General features: G+C 33.3%; 1 protein-coding gene across 1 annotated transcript; it reads right to left on the bottom strand.

Moving 5' to 3' along the window:
• Positions 1 to 18,795: 18,795 nt before the first annotated feature.
• On the bottom strand, positions 18,796 to 19,623 carry LOC131876112 (uncharacterized). Its single transcript, XM_059220900.1, has one exon. The coding sequence runs from the start codon at positions 19,621 to 19,623 to the stop codon at positions 18,796 to 18,798; it is 828 nt and encodes a 275-aa protein (XP_059076883.1).
• Between the last annotated feature and the right edge of the window lie 4,543 nt (positions 19,624 to 24,166).

Below are 24,166 nucleotides of genomic sequence, written 5' to 3'. Positions count from 1 at the left end.
ATAAACCAAGTTGATAAAATAAAACAAGTCAAAAATGAGAGAAATGGAGGTAAATAAAACTTCCAATCCATAGCTTTGTCATCCAGGCCTATTTCCAAGACTAAATAGTCAAAAGTGCATACGGGGTACTTATAGTGTAAGCAGCACGTACGTGCTTGTTTCCCTATAAACAGCGCATATGCGCTATTGTATAATATGATATTCTATGTATAATATGTGTATATACATATAATATATGTAATATATAATATGTGTATAATATGTTTATATACATATAATATATGTATATATATAATATATTAAACATGTATATACACATGTAAGTGTATCATCTCTCCCTCTCAAACGCATACAAGGTGTCTCTCTCTCTCTCTCTCCCTCTTTCTCTTCTTCTCTCCCTCCATACCCCACTGCAACTATGTCTGCACTTCTATAGAAGTAAGTGAATTTATTTCTTGTCTACAACTTCCTCTTTGATTTTTATCATGTATCCTCTCCTAAAAAAATGACTAATGGATTTTTGTGTGTATATTGAATAGGAGGAATAGGGTTTGAAATTGAACCACAGGTGTATTACCGTGACAAACAAGGAAACCTGTAGAAATATTCTTCTCGAATGTGTTTTTAATGAGTTGAGCAGATGTGGAAAATAGTGTCAACAAAGCAACATGATGAGTTAGAGTACCTGCAATATGTTTTTCAAAAGAAAACAATAGGTAGGAAGAGAAAAAGGGAGAGTAACATAGATGATGTCCTATAGAATGATAGTGGCGGGTATGTGAGAGTTCCCATGTTGTTACACAACGCCTGTCACCTAAAGAAATTAAAGTTTGTTTTATGCATGGCAGTGGTAGTATATGATGATCATCACTTGTCAAATAGCTTGGAATGGTACATACCCATGAAAGAAATCAAGTGTGTAATTCCTATAGTCACAATCGAGATCAGTCTTATAACCTTGCAAATTTAATAGCATCATATGTTTTAGAACTTAGGCAATACTCTTAGTGTTAGGTCAAGCTCTTACACTTTCTTTTTAGTGAATCCTTGTTGTTTGTTCGCTTGGAGTCTCGTTGTATGATGTTCTATTCATAACTTTAAATTTAATATATCATTTTATTAGCCCACCATATGACCCCTTAGGTGTCATTAGAGGTCGTATTGTTTCCTAAGAGGTCATATGGTATCATGTGACCCCTTAAGACCCCTCCTCTTTCCCTCCCCCCTACTCTCCCCCTCTCCCTCTCTCTCTCTCTCCCTCTCACTCCCTCTACCTCTCTCCCTCTCTCTACCTTCCCTCCTCTCTCTCTCTCTCTCTCTCTCTCTCTCTCTCTCTCTCTCTCTCTCTCTCTCTCTCTCTCTCTCTCTCTCTCCCTCTCCCTTCCTCCATACCCCTTCTTCTCTCCCAACCCCCCTCTTCTCTCTCCCTCTCCCTCCCTCTACCTCTCTCCCTATCTCTACCTTCCCTCCCTCGTCTCTCTCTCTCTCCCTCTCTCTCATCCTGCAATATGTTTTTCAGAAGAAAACAATAGGTAGGAAGAGAAAGAGGGAGTAACACAGATGATGTCCTATAGAATGATAGTGATGGGTATGCGAGAGTTCCCATGTTGTTACACAATGCATGTCACCTAAAGAAATTAAAGTTTGTTGTATGCATGGCAATGGTAGTATATGATGATAATCACTTGTCAAATAGTTTGGAATGGTACATACCCTTGAAAGAAATCAAGTGTGTAATTCCTATAGTCACAATCGAGATCAATCTTATAACCTTGCAAATTTAATAGCATCATATGTTTTACAACTTAGGCAGTACTCTTAGGGTTAGGTCAAGCTCTTACACTTATTTTTTAGTGAAGCCTCATTGTTTGTTCGCTTGGAGTCTCATTGTATGATGTTCTATTCATAACTTTAAATTTAATATCATTTTATTAGCCCACCATATGACCCCTTAGGTGTCATTAGAGGTTGTATTGTTTCCTAAGAGGTCATATGGTATCTTGTGACCCCTTAAGACCCCTCCTCTTTCCCTCCCCCCTACTCTCCCCCTCTCCCTCTCTCTCTCTCCCTCTCCCTCCCTCTACCTCTCTCCCTCTCTCTACCTTCCCTCCTCTCTCTCTCTCTCTCTCTCTCTCTCTCTCTCTCTCTCTCTCTCTCTCTCTCTCTCTCTCTCTCTCTCTCTCTCTCTCTTCCTCCATACCCCTTCTTCTCTCCCACCCCCCCTCTTCTCTCTCCCTATCCCTCCCTTTACCTCTCTCCATCTCTCTACCTTCCCTCCATCATCTCTCTCTCTCTCCCTCTCTCTCCCTCTCTCTCTACCTACAATATGTTTTTCAGAAGAAAACAATAGGTAGGAAGAGAAAGAGGGAGTAACACGGATAATGTCCTGTAGAATGATAGTGGTGGGTATGTGAGAGTTCCCATGTTGTTACACAATGCCTGTCACCTAAAGAAATTAAAGTTTGTTGTATGCATGGCAATGGTAGTATATGATGATCATCACTTGTCAAACAGTTTGGAATGGTACATACCCATGAAAGAAATCAAGTGTGTAATTCCTATAGTCACAATTGAGATCAATCTTATAACCTTATAAATTTAATATCATCATATGTTTAACAACTTAGGCAGTACTCTTAGGGTTAGGTCAAGCTCTTACACTTGTTTTTTAGTGAAGCCTCATTGTTTGTTCACTTGGAGTCTCGTTGTATGATGTTCTATTCATAACTTTAAATTTAATATCATTTTATTAGCCCACCATATGACCCCTTAGGTCTCATTAGAGGTTGTATTGTTTCCTAAGAGGTCATATGGTATCTTGTGACCCCTTAAGACCCCTCCTCTTTCCCTCCCCCCTACTCTCCCCCTCTCCCTCTCTCTCTCTCCCTCTCCCTCCCTCTACCTCTCTCCCTCTCTCTACCTTCCCTCCTCTCTCTCTCTCTCTCTCTCTCTCTCTCTCTCTCTCTCTCTCCATACCCCTTCTGCTCTCCCACCCCCCCTCTTCTCTATCCCTCTCCCTCCCTCTACCTCTCTCCCTCTCTCTACCTTCCCTCCCTCATCTCTCTCACTCCCTCTCTCTCCCTCTCTCTCTACCTACAATATGTTTTTCAGAAGAAAATAGCAGGTAGGAAGAGAAAGAGGGAGAGTAACACAGATGATGTCCTATAGAATGATAGTGGTGGGTATGTGAGAGTTCCCATGTTGTTACACAATGCCTGTCACCTACAGAAATTAAAGTTTGTTGTATGCATGGCAATGGTAGTATATGATGATCATCACTTGTCAAATAGTTTGGAATGGTACATACCCATGAAAGAAATCAAGTGTGTAATTCCTATAGTCACAATCGAGATCAGTCTTATAACCTTGCAAATTTAATAGCATCATATGTTTTATAACTTAGGCAGTAGTACTCTTAGGGTTAGGTCAAGCTCTTACACTTGCTTTTTAATGAAGCCTCGTTGTTTGTTCACTTGGAGTCTCGTTGTATGATGTTCTATTCATAACTTTAAATTTAATATATCATTTTATTATCCCACCATATGACCCCTTAGGTGTCATTATAGGTCGTATTGTTTCCTAAGAGGTCATATGGTATCCTATGACCCCTTAAGACCCTTCCTCTTTCCCTCCCCCTACTCTCCCCCTCTCCCTCTCTCTCTCTCCCTCTCCCTCCCTCTACCTCTCTCTCTCTCTCCCTTCCTCCATACCCCTTCTTCTCGCCCATCCCCCCTCTTCTCTCTCCCTCTCCCTCCCTCTACCTCTCTCCCTCTCTCTACCTTCCCTCCCCCGTCTCCCTCTGTCCCTCTCTCTCCCTCTCTCTCTACCTGCAATATGTTTTTCAAAAGAAAACAATAGGTAGGAAGAGAAAGAGGGAGAGTAACACAGATGATGTCCTCTAGAATGATAGTAGTGGGTATGCGAGAGTTCCCATATTGTTACACAACGCCTGTCACCTAAAGAAATTAAAGTTTGTTGTATGCATGGCAATGGTAGTATATGATGATCATCACTTGTCAAACAGTTTAGAATGGTACATACCCATGAAAGAAATCTATCATGCATATCTTCTTTAATTGTATGTTTGCTAAAAAAGTTTGGAATATGTTTGGGATTAATTTTAACAATGACTTCTCTCATTTTGATGTTCTTAATGGATTCATTAAAGGTATAAAGAAAGACAGTAATTTTTTATAGGCTATACTCTCTTGTGAAATATTATGGATCATTTAGAAATTTAGGAATGAGGCTAAATTTAGGAATAGGGACAGAATTCTTACAATCTCTAAGGAGACTCATATTTTACAATATTGATGTGCAAGTTACACTTGTGATGAGGCTTGCTTCTAAGAAGTTTGAAAGATTCGTCGAGGAAGGATTTGTGTGAGTCTACCTTTCAGAGCTATCCCATGGATATACCTGGACTAAATTCAATAATGTGTGATCTCCCTTTGTGAGTGCACTTGAAGCCTTTATGAAAGAGATCAATGAAGAGAGGAGAATAAAGTAGTAGTAACAAGTATAATTGATGGAAACTAGTGTGATCCCGGGACCCAGGACAAATATCTGGATGGAAGGGCCTATGGTATGGACCTCTTGGATGGACACCTGATCTCATACTTAGTCTTCTATTTTGATGTATAAGGGTCTTCAGTTTCGCACTTTTTTGTATATGTCTCTAATAGGAGTTTGGCTCTTGCATATTTCATGGTGTTATAGAATTATCATATTTGAGTTTTTGCAGTACATATTGTAAGTCTGTTGGACATGGTAAATATGTCATGTGAACTTTTGTACCAAAAATGAATTTTGCAATATGTATTGTAATTCGGTTGCATAAGGGTATATATATGCATAGATATGGTGTTCTGGTCTATATCTAGCCTCTTTTAGACGTGTCAGTTGTTGTGTCCTATCAGACCCCCATTTGATAGTTTGTATTTGATCTTTTCTCTATATTCAATATAAAAATAAATAAAATGAAATATATAGAAGGATAAGTAGACTATTCCATATGTGCAACGTAATAATATACAAGGAAAAATAAAAAACAAAATGTTCAAATCATCAAAAATAGGTATATAATCTCAAGTAGCATCACAATATGAAGTGGCCAATCTATCTATATGTGGGGCCTCACATCCCCACATGACTAAACATCCTCCTAGGGTTTATTGAGGTAGATAACTCACCCTATAGCTTATCTATAGGGTGACAAGGTCAAAAAAAATCATTAGTAAATAGTATAACTAACACAATATTGCCTACTAAAAATCACATCACCAAATAAGTATCCACATGGAATTTCCCACTATTTAGAGTACCATGGAATTATTATTAGCTTCCTATACACAAAACATATAGGATGAAGTCATCAAGATCCTAACATAGCTTACAAATACTTACAACATGAAAAGAAAATAATAAGTCACACCCAAGATGGCTTCAATCACAATCATTATGTCATCACTAACCAACCCACAAATTAATCAAAAACAATAGCTATCAAGTGTGCCTAAACTAGACTGTCTTTGATAAGAAATCATACATCTATTTTTTTCATCAAGAAAATATACCCATTATGTGCAGGAAGATATTTAATCTCCTTAAATACTTATCATTCTAAAACACTTGGTTTCTCTACCATACTACAAAATCAGCATAGCTAACATACAGCCAACCACAAAAAACTCTCACCTAACTCACAATACAAGGCTTGCATCATGGCTCTTAAGTGTAGGACAAAGTGACAATGTATGAATGAGTATCCCATAGTTCCATGGGCCAAGTTATAATTATGTGAATAAACTTGTAAGTGTCTATCTCAATGAAACAACATCAAAGTAATCATCAAGTAGTATATTCTCATCTCTCAAGGAAGTAATATTGTAAATATCATATGAAATGTAACCATTAGAAAAAAAAAAATGGTCTCTAATCCCTCCTTTAGGACTCCTTCATACATTTCTAAGTACCTTCCCCTACTTTAAGGGAGCTAACCTCAAAGAGAAGAGTAACAACATCCTTTGACATCAATGCCAACAACGTCCAATAATAACCTCATTCACACTAACAAAAATAAATATATGTTTAAATATATAATTAAGATAGTACATGAGAAATTATACATTTATTCTAATCTTAAAAATATTTATATCTTATATTATTTTTCTGGTAATAAAACCTCATTTAGGACATTGTGAAATGCCATATAATAGTCTATTAATGTGATGTACTAAAAAGCCATAAAAATTATCATAACCAAAACAAAACCCTAACATGACCATAGACACTAATAGAAAACTACAAAAGAAAATAAATCATGACTAGAGATCTTGGCAAATTACATAAGATGAGATGGCCCTAATGAACACATTACATTCATGACATATAATGTTTAAAGCCTAAGAATGCTTGCCATCATTAATAACCTCCAAATTCTTTGAGGTACAACAATCAAGGAGAAAATAAGTTCCCTCCACCTAAGCCTAAGAATGATTGCCATCATTAATAACCTCCAACTTCTTTGAGGCGCAAAGTGAAGATAAATTCCCAAATAAATAATATAAGATGCTTAAAACAATTATTTCTACCTTGACAAACACACTTGATGCCTCATGATAGAATGATGATTTTGGTGACTATCCACCAAGTGAATCACATCCTAATCTAGAAAGAAGGAACATGCAACAATAGAGAGCATCAATGTAAAAGATAAAGATTATGTTGCATCAAAAATATTCCAACAACCCCTAGAATAACTGAGTCTAACAAAAATTTCCTCATTCCCTCACAAATATACACCCTTGATGACCCATAAAAATCATTAGTTGAATTCTAAATAGTGGTTAATGAAGCCCAGATTATAGGATCAATGGAGTTGAAGAATAAATACGGGCATGGGAGAGGAAAGATATTCGCAGGGAACTAGAGATATGGTGCCCGAGCAATCACAAGTCGGTAGATGAAGGTTCAGGTTCGGGTTCATCTTCTAAAAGAAAGAGAGGTCGCCCGAGAGGATCCAAGAAGAAGTCAGAGAGAGGAACACATTTGATCTATAATTCTTTACTATCTAATTCTGAGCTTTCTACACATTTGAATTACATTTGGAATATTGAGTACTCTAATAATGTTTGGTAGAAAATGTTTTCTTTTCACTGAAACTCTATTATATCCCCTAAAAAGAAATGCTTCAAATTGTTGTTTATGCTTCACAGATTGCCTATTAAAGACAGTCAGAATGACACTATTATCTACAACTTATGTAGAACTTTTGAATCTATTATGCATATCTTCTTTAATTGTATGTTTGCTAAAAAAGTTTGGAATATGTTTGGGATTAATTTTAACAATGACTTCTCTCATTTTGATGTTCTTAATGGATTCATTAAAGGTATAAAGAAAGACAGTAATTTTTTATAGGCTATACTCTCTTGTGAAATATTATGGATCATTTAGAAATTTAGGAATGAGGCAAATTTAGGAATAGGGACAGAATTCTTACAATCTCTAAGGAGACTCATATTTTACAATATTGATGTACAAGTTACACTTGTGATGAGGCTTGCTTCTAAGAAGTTTGAAAGATTCGTCGAGGAAGGATTTGTGTGAGTATACCTTTCAGAGCTATCCCATGGATATACCTGGACTAAATTCAATAATGTGTGATCTCCCTTTGTGAGTGCACTTGAAGCCTTTATGAAAGAGATCAATGAAGAGAGGAGAATAAAGTAGTAGTAACAAGTATAATTGATGGAAACTAGTGTGATCCCGGGACCCAGGACAAATATCTGGATGGAAGGGCCTATGGTATGGACCTCTTGGATGGACACCTGATCTCATACTTGGTCTTCTATTTTGATGTATAAGGGTCTTCAGTTTCGCACTTTTTTGTATATGTCTCTAATAGGAGTTTGGCTCTTGCATATTTCATGGTGTTATAGAATTGTCATATTTGAGTTTTTGCAGTACATATTGTAAGTCTATTGGACATGGTAAATCTGTCATGTGAACTTTTGTACCACAAATGAATTTTGCAGTATGTATTGTAATTCGGTCGCATAAGGGTATATATATGCATAGATATGGTGTTCTGGTCTATATCTAGCCTCTTTTAGACGTGTCAGTTGTTGTGTCCTATCAGACCCCCGTTTGATAGTTTGTATTTGATCTTTTCTCTATATTCAATATAAAAATAAATAAAATGAAATATATAGAAGGATAAGTAGACTATTCCATATGTGCAACATAATAATATACAAGGAAAAATAAAAAATAAAATGTTCAAATCATCAAAAATAGGTATATAATCTCAAGTAGCATCACAATATGAAGTGGCCAATCTATCTATATGTGGGGCCTCACATCCCCACATGACTAAACATCCTCCTAGGGTTTATTGAGGTAGATAACTCACCCTATAGCTTATCTATAGGGTGACAAGGTCAAAAAAAAATCATTAGTAAATAGTATAACTAACACAATATTGCCTACTAAAAATCACATCACCAAATAAGTATCCACATGGAATTTCCCACTATTTAGAGTACCATGGAATTATTATTAGCTTCCTATACACACAACATATAGGATGAAGTCATCAAGATCCTAACATAGCTTACAAATACTTACAACATGAAAAGAAAATAATAAGTCACACCCAAGATGGCTTCAATCACAATCATTATGTCATCACTAACCAACCCACAAATTAATCAAAAACAATAGCTATCAAGTGTGCCTAAATTAGACTGTCTTTGATAAGAAATCATACATCTATTTTTTTCATCAAGAAAATATACCCATTATGTGCAGGAAGATATTTAATCTCCTTAAATACTTATCATTCTAAAACACTTGGTTTCTCTACCATACTACAAAATCAGCATAGCTAACATACAACCAACCACAAAAAATTCTCACCTAACTCACAATACAAGGCTTGCATCATGGTTCTTAAGTGTAGGACAAAGTGACAATGTATGAATGAGTATCCCATAGTTCCATGGGCCAAGTTATAATTATCTAAATAAACTTGTAAGTGTCTATCTCAATGAAGCAACATCAAAGTAATCATCAAGTAGTATATTCTCATCTCTCAAGGAAGTAATATTGTAAATATCATATGAAATGTAACCATTAGAAAAAAAAAAATGGTCTCTAATCCCTCCTTTAGGACTCCTCCATACATTTCTAAGTACCTTCCCCTACTTTAAGGGAGCTAACCTCAAAGAGAAGAGTAACAACATCCTTTGACATCAATGCCAACAACGTCCAATAATAACCTCATTCACACTAACAAAAATAAATATATGTTTAAATATATAATTAAGATAGTACATGAGAAATTATACATTTATTCTAATCTTAAAAATATTTATATCTTATATTATTTTTCTGGTAATAAAACCTCATTTAGGACATTGTGAAATGCCATATAATAGTCTATTAATGTGATGTACTAACAAGCCATAAAAATTATCATAACCAAAACAAAACCCTAACATGACCATAGACACTAATAGAAAACTACAAAAGAAAATAAATCATGACTAGAGATCTTGGCAAATTACATAAGATGAGATGGCCCTAATGAACACATTACATTCATGACATATAATGTTTAAAGCCTAAGAATGCTTGCCATCATTAATAACCTCCAAATTCTTTGAGGTACAACAATCAAGGAGAAAATAAGTTCCCTCCACCTAAGCCTAAGAATGATTGCCATCATTAATAACCTCCAACTTCTTTGAGGCGCAAAGTGAAGATAAATTCCCAAATAAATAATATAAGATGCTTAAAACAATTATTTCTACCTTGACAAACACACTTGATGCCTCATGATAGAATGATGATTTTGGTGACTATCCACCAAGTGAATCACATCCTAATCTAGAAAGAAGGAACATGCAACAATAGAGAGCATCAATGTAAAAGATAAAGATTATGTTGCATCAAAAATATTCCAACAACCCCTAGAATAACTGAGTCTAACAAAAATTTCCTCATTCCCTCACAAATATACACCCTTGATGACCCATAAAAATCATTAGTTGAATTCTAAATAGTGGTTAATGAAGCCCAGATTATAGGATCAATGGAGTTGAAGAATAAATACGGGCATGGGAGACGAAAGATATTCGCAGGGAACTAGAGATATGGTGCCCGAGCAATCACAAGTCGGTAGATGAAGGTTCAGGTTCGGGTTCATCTTCTAAAAGAAAGAGAGGTCGCCCGAGAGGATCCAAGAAGAAGTCAGAGAGAGGAACACTTTGGATTGGATTCCCGCCCGAGGATAATGACAACCTAGATGATCCAGAGGAACCACAGGATGACGGCAAAAACAACAAAGAAACAGGCAAAAAACTTGCATTAGCAGGTGGATCTTAGTTTGTTTATCTAGATGTTTTTTTGAACAATGCAGATGTAAATGAATCGGGTCTAGCTGTATATGAAGTAGTATAGTGGATAGGAGCTTAGTAGACTATGTTTTAGTTTATATAATTGTTATTTTGATGGACTGGTCTTGGTTGAAGAATCACTAAAATTTTATGTATATCTTTTTATATCAATAGAATCAACATTAACCGATCAAAAAAAAACACCTCACTAGACCCCCTACCTAGCTCACTTGCCACAAATTGGCCTCACCATCTTCCCTTTCACCTTCTCAATTCTCTTGAAAGACCACTTAATGACAAAATATAGAGAATCACCATAACCTATAAAGCTCAAACACATAATGTAAAGCCAAATATGTGAAGCCAAAGGGAGAGGAAAGGAACAAGAATGAGAGAAGGAAAACCTTGAACACAAGTGCGTAGCCAATGGAACATCCACCTTAATAATGAACATCACACCTGGGAGAAACAACATCAACATCAACTCCCACTCATCACTAATCACACCTTAGACATGAACGAAATATTAGATTATGTCCAATAATGTCTAACTTTAATTTTTATACATCTATTTATACATTTATTTTAAATAGTGATATTGTTCTTCTTTATCTCACAAGTTCTATATATATTAATTGTATAAGAAATTGTACATTATTATTTACATATAATATAAAGATATATAGAAATATTACCTACTAATATAAGTATATTTATTAATAATATACAAAAAAATCACTTTCTTAACATTCTTTATGTATTTTTTAAATATATATAATATTATTTTATTATATAATATTGATTATGTAATGCATAAATAAATTCCAAATTTATATCAAAACATTTATATATATGATCCGAAAAAATATTAATTATTTTTAATAAATAATTAGTTTTAAAACAACAAATATCTATGCTACTATGCATCTTACTAAATATAACAATTTTTAGTGTTTACTAGAGATTAAAAAATAATTTAAATCACTCAAAATGTAGTATATTTTATTTTAATTTGGATTTGTAAATTTAATTTTTAAATTAATGAGCCACTATAAAAGAAAAATTGACTTGGGATTCAAGCCTACAACAATTTAAAAAACTATATAATAAGTTTATAAATTGATTTAAGATATTCACAACCTCTAATTTGATAAAAAACCAAGTTATATTCAATTGTGGTTTAGATTTAGTTGATATATTCAAGGTTTCACTAATTTATCTTAAGCATTTAATTTAATTATTAAATGTCCATAAGTGGCCAAAAATAGTCAATGCAACTAAGGAAAAGCATATAGCTGATGAAGCATGCAGAGGGGTGCCCAAGCTAAGAATTTAGTCCAAACTTATCTCACACCACATTAAAGGAACTCCATAACCTCAACCAAAACTTACCAAAGAAAAGAACGTTGCATCCTCATTTTCTAAACCTATGTTACATAATGTTTCAGGGATGGGGATGGGGGATGGTCGGCGATGCATTTTCGAGATGATTCCTAGAAGGCCAAAATTAGGGGACGATAACATGCAAATTTTGACACACACACACACATGATGTTTTTAAAATATATTAATATATTATAAATAGAGAGGGGGAAAGAGAGATGTATATGTCAATTATTAATAAGAACAATATAAAAATGTAAATAAACCATGCGAGTAGCAATAAAATAGCATAATAAATTTAAATAAAACATTATAACAATAGTCTTAAACATCAAAAAACCATGATCAATATCCAAAATCATCAAACATCAAAATACATTGTACTAAAATCTATGAAATTAAGCCGCAATCGAGATATCAACATCTAAAGACTCTGAATCATCTGAATCACTATAACCCTTTGGTAGAAGTGGATCATTAAATGGTAGCCCAACTAGTCCTAGTTACACCTCCTCCTCATCCATTTGTCTAACATCTTCATAATCAACATCACATTTTGTTGCTAGAGTCTATCGATACTTGGTAGTCTATTGGTTTTGAACTCTCAAGGCACTATGAATTACAACTAGCTTTTTAGATCATTTTGAGGTAAACTTGTTTCTCTTAGTGGAGTGGATGAAGCCTTAGGTGGCCCAATTCCACTCTACATTAGTGGAACTAGCAATTTAGGAGAGAAAACAAAATTTAGGAGAGAAAACACATGACCAATTAAAAAAAAAGTGTTTCTTTTTGTTTGGTGGGACTAGAAGTTGTTTCAACCATACGAGATAGCTCTACCATTTCCAACATAGTGAGGAACTTTTCAGATGTCCCATCATTGTCTAGGGGGTGACAAGACATCCCCAATGACCAAGAAATACTTCCTATTGTCCCAATGAGATTTCAATGAATAGAAGGAAATAGAGTTATCTCCCCTTTGTATTCCCCCATCCCAAGGATAGGTAGGATGCAAGGGACAGGTGAGTTAGGGATACATGACACATCCCCGTGTAACACAAATTTAAATTGAATTAGGATGCCTAAGAGTCAAAATACTCTTTAAACAACAAAAGGTGATTTGGTGGCACTAAAACCTAGCATTGACGCGATTCCCGCCATTATGAAGCAACATTGACATGATTCCCACCATTATGAAGACAAACTCTACAAATGAAAATAAGCATCTGATCGTTAATTTTTTCCCTTAAATCTTTAAAAATAAAAACATCCCCACCTATATGTTCTAACTTACTTATGTATAAAATAAATTTTTGACAATCAAAAATCTAATATAAGGGAAAAAGGAAAGAAAGGAACAATGGGAAGGTTAATAGTTTAAATACCTCACACATGAACCAAATGTCACCTCAACCATGGAACAATCCAATTATTAATAATTATATCTTATAATGTTAAAATTAAACATTTATACATTACTTAAAATAATGATATTGCTCCTATTTATCTCTCTCTTTATTAATTATATAAGAAATATATTATTATTAATATACAATATAATATATAGTAATGCTGCCTACAAATATATAAGCTTCTTTTCTTTTTGATAAGTCACAACCAAATCGGTAAAAAAAAAATTAGTTTTTTCTCTAGAGCTAAGAACCAGTCGAGTAGACTCAAACCCAAGACCTCCCATGTAGGAGGCTTGCGACTAATAGTTGCATTGTGGGGTCATTACCTATATAAGCATATTTATTATTAAAAAATATATAAGAAAAAAATCCCTTTCTTGATATCTTTTATGTAGTTTTTAAAATATATATAATATTACTTTATATTAAATATTAGTTATTTAATACATAAATAAATGCCAAATTTATATATATGATGATAAAATATATATATATATATTATAAATAAATAAAAAATAATTCTAAAATAAATAACAAATATCTAGATACTAATATTACTTCACATCTAATAAATTAATTTAAGATAATCTTAAATTATCTTTCTTTTTATTTGACCTTGCAACTTCCTCTTTTTCATTGGAAGAAAACTCAAACTTGAAAAAATTAACTTCCACTTCTATATTCAAAGAAAAGCCACAATACAAAAGAACAACTCCCACAACTACATTTTAAAACAAAAAATATCTATGCTAATATTATTATACATTTTAAAAAATAAATCTAAATGGTCCGTATAACTTCGACCAACACTTAAAATGTATACCTCACACAAATAAACGATCGTGGAGACTAATTTACAAGACTGATTTGCTATCTATTACGATGGCCAAGTTTATTGTTTCCCAGAAGAGCTCTGCCATGGAGGTTATAAATTAAAACATATGATGCCAATGAGATAATCAATAAAAATAATGTAAAATTAAAATAATACAATTTTTTAATAAAAAAATTTATGACCATATAGGTTCCTCTTCTCCACATTTTATTCTGATTATAAAACTTCCTCTTCCCCACATTTTATTCTGACCATACAACGTCTTCTGGTAACTCCCTCAAACCAATGGTCTTAAATACTAATAAAATTCCTTTACATCCCACTGTCTGTATACCCACACCCATAGGGCTCATTTGGGATCCATTACCATGGCTGAGAATGATGATTCAGAATCATGGTCCCTATTAGACAATGATGCAATAGAGAGCATTTTTAAGCAGCTTCCATTAGACTCAGTTGCCATGTTCCGTAGAGTGTGTAGGGAGTGGAACAACCTACTATCTGCTGAGTATTTCCTAACATGGAGGAGGAAAAATTTCAAAGAGCATCCATGACTCCTCCTCATCAGGAAGCTTCCCAATGATGGACCAAACTATTACCGTTTAAATGTGTTAACAAAGACATTGAAGCCTTTTCGTCTTGATCCTGTGGTGTTGGCATCTGTGGGAGGATTAGTAGTGAGAACTGACATTGCAAGGAACAGATTATTTTTGTGCAATCCGCTTACTGGAACAGAAACTCAAATTTCTCGGGGGGTAGTCTATTTGATGAGAGAAGTGTTACAGTATGCAATCCAGTAACAGAAACCTTTTTCCAACTCCCTGTGAGAACACTCTACAGAAATTTCCATGGGATAAGAGTGGGAAACATTTTGTGGGAGTCCAACCAATATCATTTGGTAGTAGTGTACAACGCCTCAATAGAAGTTTATGATTTTGCAAATCAATCAAGGGTTATTCAACGGCTGCCGAGAGCATTGAGAGCTGGAATTTGGTTTTTTATAAGGGTTTTTATTTTTATACTATGATAAGATTGCGTGATCACAGTGAATGGGGCATTTTGCGTTTTGGCATCAATTCGCGTACTCAAAATCAATTTTGGCGTCGCCGTCCTCCGTGGATAAATCCTCACCTGGTTGTATGAGGGTCAGCACTAGTTCTCATAGCGCAGCGTTCACTATCATTATCATTATATATGTATGAGTAGCTTACATATATTTGATTTTAATCAAATATATATATAATACACCGAGAGATATCCTTCTAGAGGCGTCTATTAGAGTTTGGGGTATATGATAAAAATAGGCACCTCGAGAAGGATATCTCTCGACATATTTTATATATATTTGATTAAAATCAAATATATGTAAGCTAGTAGCAGTCCGACGCAACATGGGAAACAATAGAAAAATTAAAATAGAACTATATAATTTTATATTATTAATGTTTGTTGCACTAATATGTAATATTATTATTGCAACTATTATTAATATTTTCTATTTTTTGTGGAATAATATTATAATATACTATTATTATTAATTTATATTGTTTTGATTATTATGATATTATTTTTATAATTTATTGAAAATAATATTCATAATATAAATTTAAAATATTTTAAATATACTATATTCTTATTTTGAAACTGTAATATTGTTTTATAGTTATTAAGTGTATAATATCAGGGTTTAAATCTTGGTTAGAGGTAGGGTTAGGATTATGGTTATAGATAAGATTATGCTCATGATAGAATAACAATTATGATAAGATATAGGTGAAAATTACCGTTAGGGTTAGGGCTAATATCATAGTTAGGTTTATCCTTACGATTAGGGTTAGGATTGGGGTTAATCTTAATGATAGTAATTAGGGTTAAGGTTAAAGACTATAATCATTAATTATAAATAAAATTAGGGTTAGGGTTAGAATTATAATTATGATAAGGGTTAAGACGTCAATTATTATTAGGGCTAATGATGTAATTGCGTCAAGCGTTAGGGTTAGGGTTATAGAAAGTGTTGGGCTTAGGATTAGGGTTAATCTTAGTGATTAGAATTATTAATTGTAAATAAAATTAGGGTTAGGGTTAGAATTATCATTAGAATTAGGGTTAAGATTGCAATCAAATATAGTACTTGATGATAGCTATAAGAGTTAGGGTTTGGGTTAGGATTATGTTTGGGGATAGAAAAGGGTTAGGGTCAAGGTTAGAATTATAATTAGGGTTAGGGTTAGATTTTGTGTTAGATATATAGTTAGGTTTAGGGTTAAAATTATTATTATTAATTATGAATAATATTGAGGTTTTGATTATGATAATAATTAATATTAAGGTTTTGATTATGGAAATTTCTATAATGTGAGTGGACAAAAATCAAACATTATATTTATTTTATTTATATTAGCATTATTACAATAACTTTCAAGTCATTTGAATTTTGATTTTAGCATTAGTTAAAATGTGTAAAAATTGTAAAGATTTACAAAATATTAAATAATTAATATGAAAAATGAAATTCTTATCTATTGTGACAATTATTATTATTATATACATGAGCCCTATCAATACAACAATTTTTTAATCATTTGAAAAATAAATTTATTGGTGGAGAAAATGCATAAAATAAACTATCGAACACTTAATAGTCATAGTAAAGTATGTAATAGTAATTGAGGAAAATTTGAACATAATTTATTGAAACATTTCATAGGAATTAAAGTGAATTCGAACATAATTAATTAAGAATCAGAGTTTACAATCCAAAATTTTAATTTTTATTACTCAATCCAAAATTTACTACAATCATAATAGTTACAAAATTTAGTAGGCTCAATAATTGTCCATTGGTTTTTACACATTCCCTAATAGCACATAGTGCCCAGTTGGGCCATTATCTAACAACTACATAAAACTTCAATATTTAAGAAGTATTAAAGATCAACCAAGAAGTAACTAAATGAATAACACTTCATTATAATGATGTAAATACATAACAAATTCTTCAACAATGAGGATGGTATTCCGACCCTTGTTCTCATAATGATCATGATATACCTCTTTTAAAGAATCTAGAAATTTTGATGCTATTGCAGAAACTTCCTTAACTTTTGTTGCAACATCTTCCATTTGAAATATTTCTAATTCTTCAACATCATCTATCATTAAGGCTGTATTTTCATATTCTCTAACAATTTTGTTGCAGTAATCCAAAATTGTTCTTGCACATTTGTCCATATGGTTCTCAATGAATTCATTTGAATTCATAGATACATCTGGGCATGCAACAACAATTTCTGATGCATTGTCAGAAACATCCATGTTTTGATTATTTGCTGAGTATAAATAACATAAAATGGAAGTTAGTATTATGAGAATGAAAATATCCATAAATAGTTACAACATAATATTAAAAAAATTTAACATTTACTAATAAAAAATATGCATAAAATAAACCATCAAACACTTAATAGTCATAGTAAAGTATGTAATAGTAATTGAGGAAAATTTGAATATAATTTATTAAAACATTTCATAGGCATTAAAGCAAATTCGAACATAATCCATTAAAAAAAAGAGTTTACAATCCAAAATTTTAATTTTTATTACTCAATCCAAAATTGACTACAATCATAATAGTTACAAAATTTTGGAGACTCTCATTTAGGAGTTGCTATCACTTTGTTTGATGGATTCCTCTCAATAATGGAGAGAATTTAAATGGTGTTTGATAGGATCAATAGTGGTTTGACCCTTCTTAGGTGGTTTCTCAAGGTCAACTTTATTGTTGTTTCCAAGTTTCTTCCAAATGGATGCCTTTAATGTTGCTTTGCTCGTAGTTGTCCAAACACGTCTTTCTCTTTGAAGCCGATCAATTGCCTTAGCCATTGTCTCTGTATCTAAGGGAAATGAACAACAGCTATACTCATGGTTGAGCCAAAGTTTCCAAAAGTGAACCCATAAGGGGTTTCAAACTTTCTTCCGAGGTGTTCGTCGCAACTGCACCCTGTGAAGCAGGATAGTCTACGTTAAGTTTATACTTAATTTTTTTAGTGGAGAGACTAAGGTTCAGTGTTGAACTTGGTAGCTCTAATAGCATATGTAACATCTGAAAACACTTAATGAAAATTAAAAGAACAACTGATATGTATTTTTAGGAGAATATTTTTTAACAAATATTAATTTTTTTGTTGAAATAAATAACAATCAAGCAATGCAGTGATTTCCTAAAATATTTAATAGGCATTGAATAAAAGTTGAACACAATGTATTACATAAACAAATAATATATGAACTTAATTTTCATTAAATAAAAATCAAACAAAACATTTTGCATCAACCTCTAATGATTTATTCGATAATCATTAAAGCAAATTTTAATAAAAACATATTACATCAAATTTTCTTCTAAAAATTCCAATTTGTTTTCTTCATCCATTGGCTTCCTATTTTCTTAAGGACTCTTTACATAAAGATTTGTTGAAGGTCCCATTATAGTTTTGTCCATTGTGTCCATTGTACCAATGTTGACTTGTGATGCAACTAACAATGACTCATAATAGAAACATAATAAAGTTCAAAATTTTGCAAATACAATAGTAAGTCATTAACATTGTAAGAAATAACTTGTACCATTTTTAACTAATTTTTCCTCTAGATTTCGGACAACATTTTTTAAAAAACAAAATAAGAAAGAACATTTTCCACAAAACACATTTAGGAAAAAACTTATTTATCTCTAATTGAATCTTATTTGAAGAAAAATATATTACATCAAATTATCTTCTAAAAATTTGAGTCTGTTTTCTTCAGCTTTCCGCTTGGAAAGTTGTTTGCCATTTTTCATTTTTTTATAATGGTCATATGTGAATTGTGGCATTATTCTAAGACCTTCTATAGACTTCACACGAGATACTGCAACAAATGTCAGTCCTGTTCTTTCTCTTGGTCCTATATCAATTGTAGCTTTTGAAAGAGTCAACCCTTGAGATTTGTGTATTGTCAATGCCCATGCCAATCTTAATGGTAATTGAAGTGTCCTACCCCTCTGTATTGTTGTTATTGGAATTGTATTTGGATGATGATCATCAAATGGTATTCCAAAATAATTATCAAATTCAGCCATCACATATGTAGGTGGTTCAGGAGGAGCACTTCCTGGTTTGTAGACAATCTTTCGAATATACCCTAGAGCTCCATTTACAAGACCGGCCTTTGTCCATAGATTTGAAGTCAACATCACCCTTGAATTATTGCTAATCAATAACTCTAGATCAAGTTCATCATCTGAACAATCTTCTATTGCATTAACACTTCCTACCTTTGTTGCAACACTGCGTGCAACAGGATGCCTCAAGGAATACAACATTCTCTTGTTATGATTATGGACATTGTCATTAGTAGAGAACAAATGGATGGCATTGTCAAACTCCTCATTGGTTGCAACATTTAAATTAATAGGGATTCTCATCATAAGCAACTCCCAATCATCAATTATTGGGTTTGCATCTCTTAGATTTGTCAAAAGTTGACGAAATCTTTGTTGTTGGATATTTTCTCCATCTTGTCTGAATATTCTATCTAAAGTTACCACCATTTTTAATTCCTCCCATAATAACTTGCCCGTCTATTGCTATCATATGCTGGTCTATCACTGACTAGAGGCAACTGGCCCAAATCTCCAACTAAAATCATAGATATACCTAATAACACATGTAAAAAAAGTTTTCAAATTATGTACTAATATTATATCAATTTTGTACGAATAAGATATTAAATATCATGTAAAATAGTTTCTATCAATAGTAATACTGGCATACCTGCAAAGCTTATGTATGCATTTTGTGGGAATGCCTGCCTGAGCCAAGAATCTATATTTTCCAGCATGTTTTGACCAATGAAGCTCATTTCATCAATCAAAATGTATTTTATATGTATCATTTCTTCTTGGAAACTTGTGAGTCTTGTTCCTTCTAATGGACAAAATTCTCTCACTGGGATTCTCAATTTTGAGTGAATTGTTGAAGCTCCTATATTGAAGGCAACAACTCTTGTTGGTGCAAGTAATAGAAGAGGAGAACAACATGGCATTGCTGCATTTTGAAGAGCTTGACTAATTGCACCAATCAAATATGACTTTCATGTTCCTGCTATTCCTTGAATTATCATGAACAAAGGCACCCCATTTTGATTGCTATGATAGTGTGCCATAATTATGTTCATTGTGTTTTGCTATTTATCACCAAGTGTTGTGTAGTTGATGCATTGTGGTATATCATCAAATATGAGACATCCATGATCCTTCATGTTTTTTATGAATTTGATTGCTTGACTTGTGTGTTCTTCACCCTGATATTCACTAGACCAATCTGTATTTCTATCAATGTCTCTTCTACCCAACATATCTATTTCAGAAACTTGCATAATTTGACCATTATGCAATCTAGATATAATTTCCCACTCATGCTCTATGGTATTTCCTTGAACAACATTTTCTTCAATTTCAAAGTCACTGGCATTTTCAACATTTTCTGCAATTGTTGTTCGCTGCACATGCCAAGCATTATAGTTCAACGACTCCCAATTTTCTACTATGGAATTATTATCCTGACCAATATCCCTTTCTATGTCATGGAATGGCTTGTACAATAATACCTCTGAAAAATAGAAATCAATCCATTTATTAGACTCACATGAAGGAATTGATGCAAACCTAGGAAAAACTCTGACAATGGCTGCTCTTTCTCTTGGCTCCCATTTGTTGTCTCTCCTTCTTTTTGGATTATATATCCATGATCTAGCTGCATCAATTAATGTGACACCTTCCATACAAATGGTCTTGTTTTATATCCATCAATAAAATATTTTGTTTGTTCATCATTGTTCTCTTCATTATTCACTGTTACAGGTTTGAAAACTTTAGGAGAGACATTTAGATTAACAAACCTTCTACTGCTCTCCATCAATGGAAGCTCTAAAATCATGTGACATGTCTCTTGTGCTCCAATGTCTCTTTCTATAATAGTTTCTGTGAGGAGCTTTCTATATGCCCGTGCAGCTAAATCATCGGGGTTTTCCGTTTCTAAAAGACGCATCATCTGGTGGTATGTTTCTGAGCTTTTCTTGGCCTTTGCTACATACTTTGCAATGTACTTTATTACTGCATGTTTGGAAAGAATTGGCTGCCATTCTATATTTGCTCTCCATAGTTGTAGTATGTGACGATTGTGTGAATTCACTCTGTCATCATTTCTTGCTGGTTCAAATTTTTTCTCACTAGTTTCTATGTCTTCATACAATTTTGATCCCCTCAAATTTAACGGCCAAGGAGCATTATACCTAGAATTAATATCAACCAATCAAACATATTATTTTCTTGCCTAATATATAATTGTGATATATAAATATTACTTGATTAAATAATTACCTACAAACCATCCTTCCTTGTTTTTTTCATAGGCACGCACCCTCCTTACAAACTATGTGTCTTTCTACATAGTTTAATATATCTTCATAATCACGGTCAATATCCATGTCTGCAAGTTCTGTTGTATTTTTGAGACATGGATGTTGTAGATAATTTTGGAATGCCTGCAATTGGAAACAAAAGAACTTACATATCTATTTTATCATTAATTATACAAATAGTTAGTTTAACATAATATTATAGATATTCATTTCTAAATATTTATTAAACATTCCTGTATATTTCTTTGATGTGGATCTTCTCTGGGATTCCATGCATGAATGATTTATCTCTCAGCACTTTTTCGTTCTTCCTCATTTAACCAATAAATGTTGTCCATATTGGGAGCTCCATTGATCCATAAAAATCCGTGCACATGTGGTGAACCTCTATGTTGCCACTCATATCTACACCAATAATCTTTGATATTCATTCATTTTTCTAAAATCTGTTTTCTAAATATTGTATTTCTTAAATGCATGTAATGTGCAACTATATGAGGATAGTCAATAACATTCTTCTTTCTCCAATTTTGAGCTTCCCGTGAAGTAGTCGAGGATGTTCCTGGCATTAATGCATGCAAATTAGGCCAATACATATCCGCTGCACTTAGAGTGAAGAATATTGTAGGAGTGCCGATTTGGTGAAGCATGTCTGTCAATTCTACATGACATTTATCCCAATACGATCTGGTACCCCTTAAAGTAGCTTCCAAACCGCATCAACCTATCAGCTAAATTAGATTGCGGCATGTTCTCCATATGTTGGCATAACTCATTGATGGTGATAGGCATGTCTTGTAAATTTCTTTTTGCAAACACTGCAGATGAATTTTGTGTCGGTGTCTCATTATCATGTTCATCATAAAATATCTAAATCTTGGATGTTTACCAAAACGATGATCCCTATACCGTAACAGATGCTTGACAAATTCATGCAAGTGCACTCACCTCATTCTTGGTTCTAACCAGTCACATCTACCATCAGGAAATAATGTTGGAAATGCCATATCAAGTAACCCTAACGTGACATATTCATTGATTGGAGATGCACCAATTTTTGACCAATCAATCAATGTTGTTGGATTTGCGTTAGGATTATTAACCCATGCACGAATTAATTCCATTTCTCTTTGGGCATTAGGTGGTCTCGAAGCCATTGATGTTGTGTGCTCAACTATATTACCTTCATCAATCTCCATGATGGGACCTACAAATGTGAGTTCATTAACATCTGTGTCAAATTCCATCTGCACAGTTTTCAATCTGTTGAATATATTTTCATCAGAATTTCTTGATAGCTCATTGAGAGCATTTTGATCTATTCTGACATTTGAGTAAAATTTGTCATGCTCTACTTTGTATTTGAGTGCTTTATGCACACGATCCCTATTGATTGTAAAGTGGTAATTTGTGCCACGTTGATCCCTTCTTCTAACAATAATAATTGGCAAATTCTCTATCGAATGTGGCAAAATATTTGAAACTTGCTCTACATTTTGGGGAAAACTAATAGTGTGTCCCTTGTATTTATATTGACCGCCTATTGCATGTGTAACTTGCAATATTGGGTTGACACTTGCAATTAACATCTCCTCCACTTGAGTCAATTTGGCAAGGTCCTCTGGTTGTGGGCTAGGATCCATATTATTTGAAGATGAAAACCTATGATTCCCTCTCTCTTGGCGACATCTGTTGCATATGGGACCTTCAGAGCTTCGAGATAATTTGATTCCAAGATAAGATTCTTGACAAACATAACACATGTTTGGGGTTCTAAATCTGTCTAATTGATGCCTAAAATACATTTGGAATCTTCTAAAATCACATCGAAGCAAACCATTTGGGTTCAGCATGTTTTATAAACTACCTTGAACACCTACATTCATCTCTAATTGATGCCCATGTTGTGGTGTTTCTGGTACATGCTCTATTGTTGTTGAATTTTTATTTTGAACATTGAACTCAATATTTCCATCAAATGGATGATTTTGTCTCACTTGGTTGGGGATTCACTTGTTGTCTTTCTTCTATTTCAGAATGAGATATTTGATCAGATGTTCTTTGACATCTATTTCTCTACAAATTTGCATCATCTCTACTTTCAATTTCTAGTTGCTCCACTGTTATCGTTGCCCTTCTTCTAGCGTATCTTTGTCTATCGGCATCATTGCATCTTCTTCTTTGTTCTTCTATTTGAACATTTGTCATATGTTCTAGTTGTTGTCTACGATACTCTCTCTGATATTGTCTTCAATATTCTCTTCTTTCCTCCTCTGATTCAAAATTTAATCTTGGTCGCACCATAGCTGGTACCGATGATTCTGAATTTTGTCTTGGTCTCTCCATAGCTAGCATCGAAGGAATTTGAAGTTAACAAACTAAATAGACTTGATTTTATTACCTAATACATTCTAATCATCAAGATCCCTCAAAGGGCAAGATAAGAGAGAATTATGGTAGATTTTAGGTTAATTTCTTTTTTTTTTTACTCATGTATTTTTTTTTTTAAATTGCAATCATATCTATCTTTTGTTTTTGTCACACCATAGATGGTATCAAATAATTTTAATGTCAACAAACTAAACAGACTTGCTTCCCTATTACATAACACTTTCTGAGCATCAAGATCCGTCGAACAACAAGATGAGAGCATACAGTGCTAGATGAAAGGT

Source organism: Cryptomeria japonica, chromosome 5 (assembly GCF_030272615.1).
Source record: "Cryptomeria japonica chromosome 5, Sugi_1.0, whole genome shotgun sequence".
NCBI classification, from domain to species: domain Eukaryota; kingdom Viridiplantae; phylum Streptophyta; class Pinopsida; order Cupressales; family Cupressaceae; genus Cryptomeria; species Cryptomeria japonica.
This window is presented reverse-complemented; position numbering and strand designations above follow the sequence as displayed.

Coding starts and splice junctions, on each gene's coding strand:
- LOC131876112 (XM_059220900.1), bottom strand. CDS start 19,623: ATGGTGGTAACTTTAGATAGAATATTCAGACAAGATGGAGAAAATATC.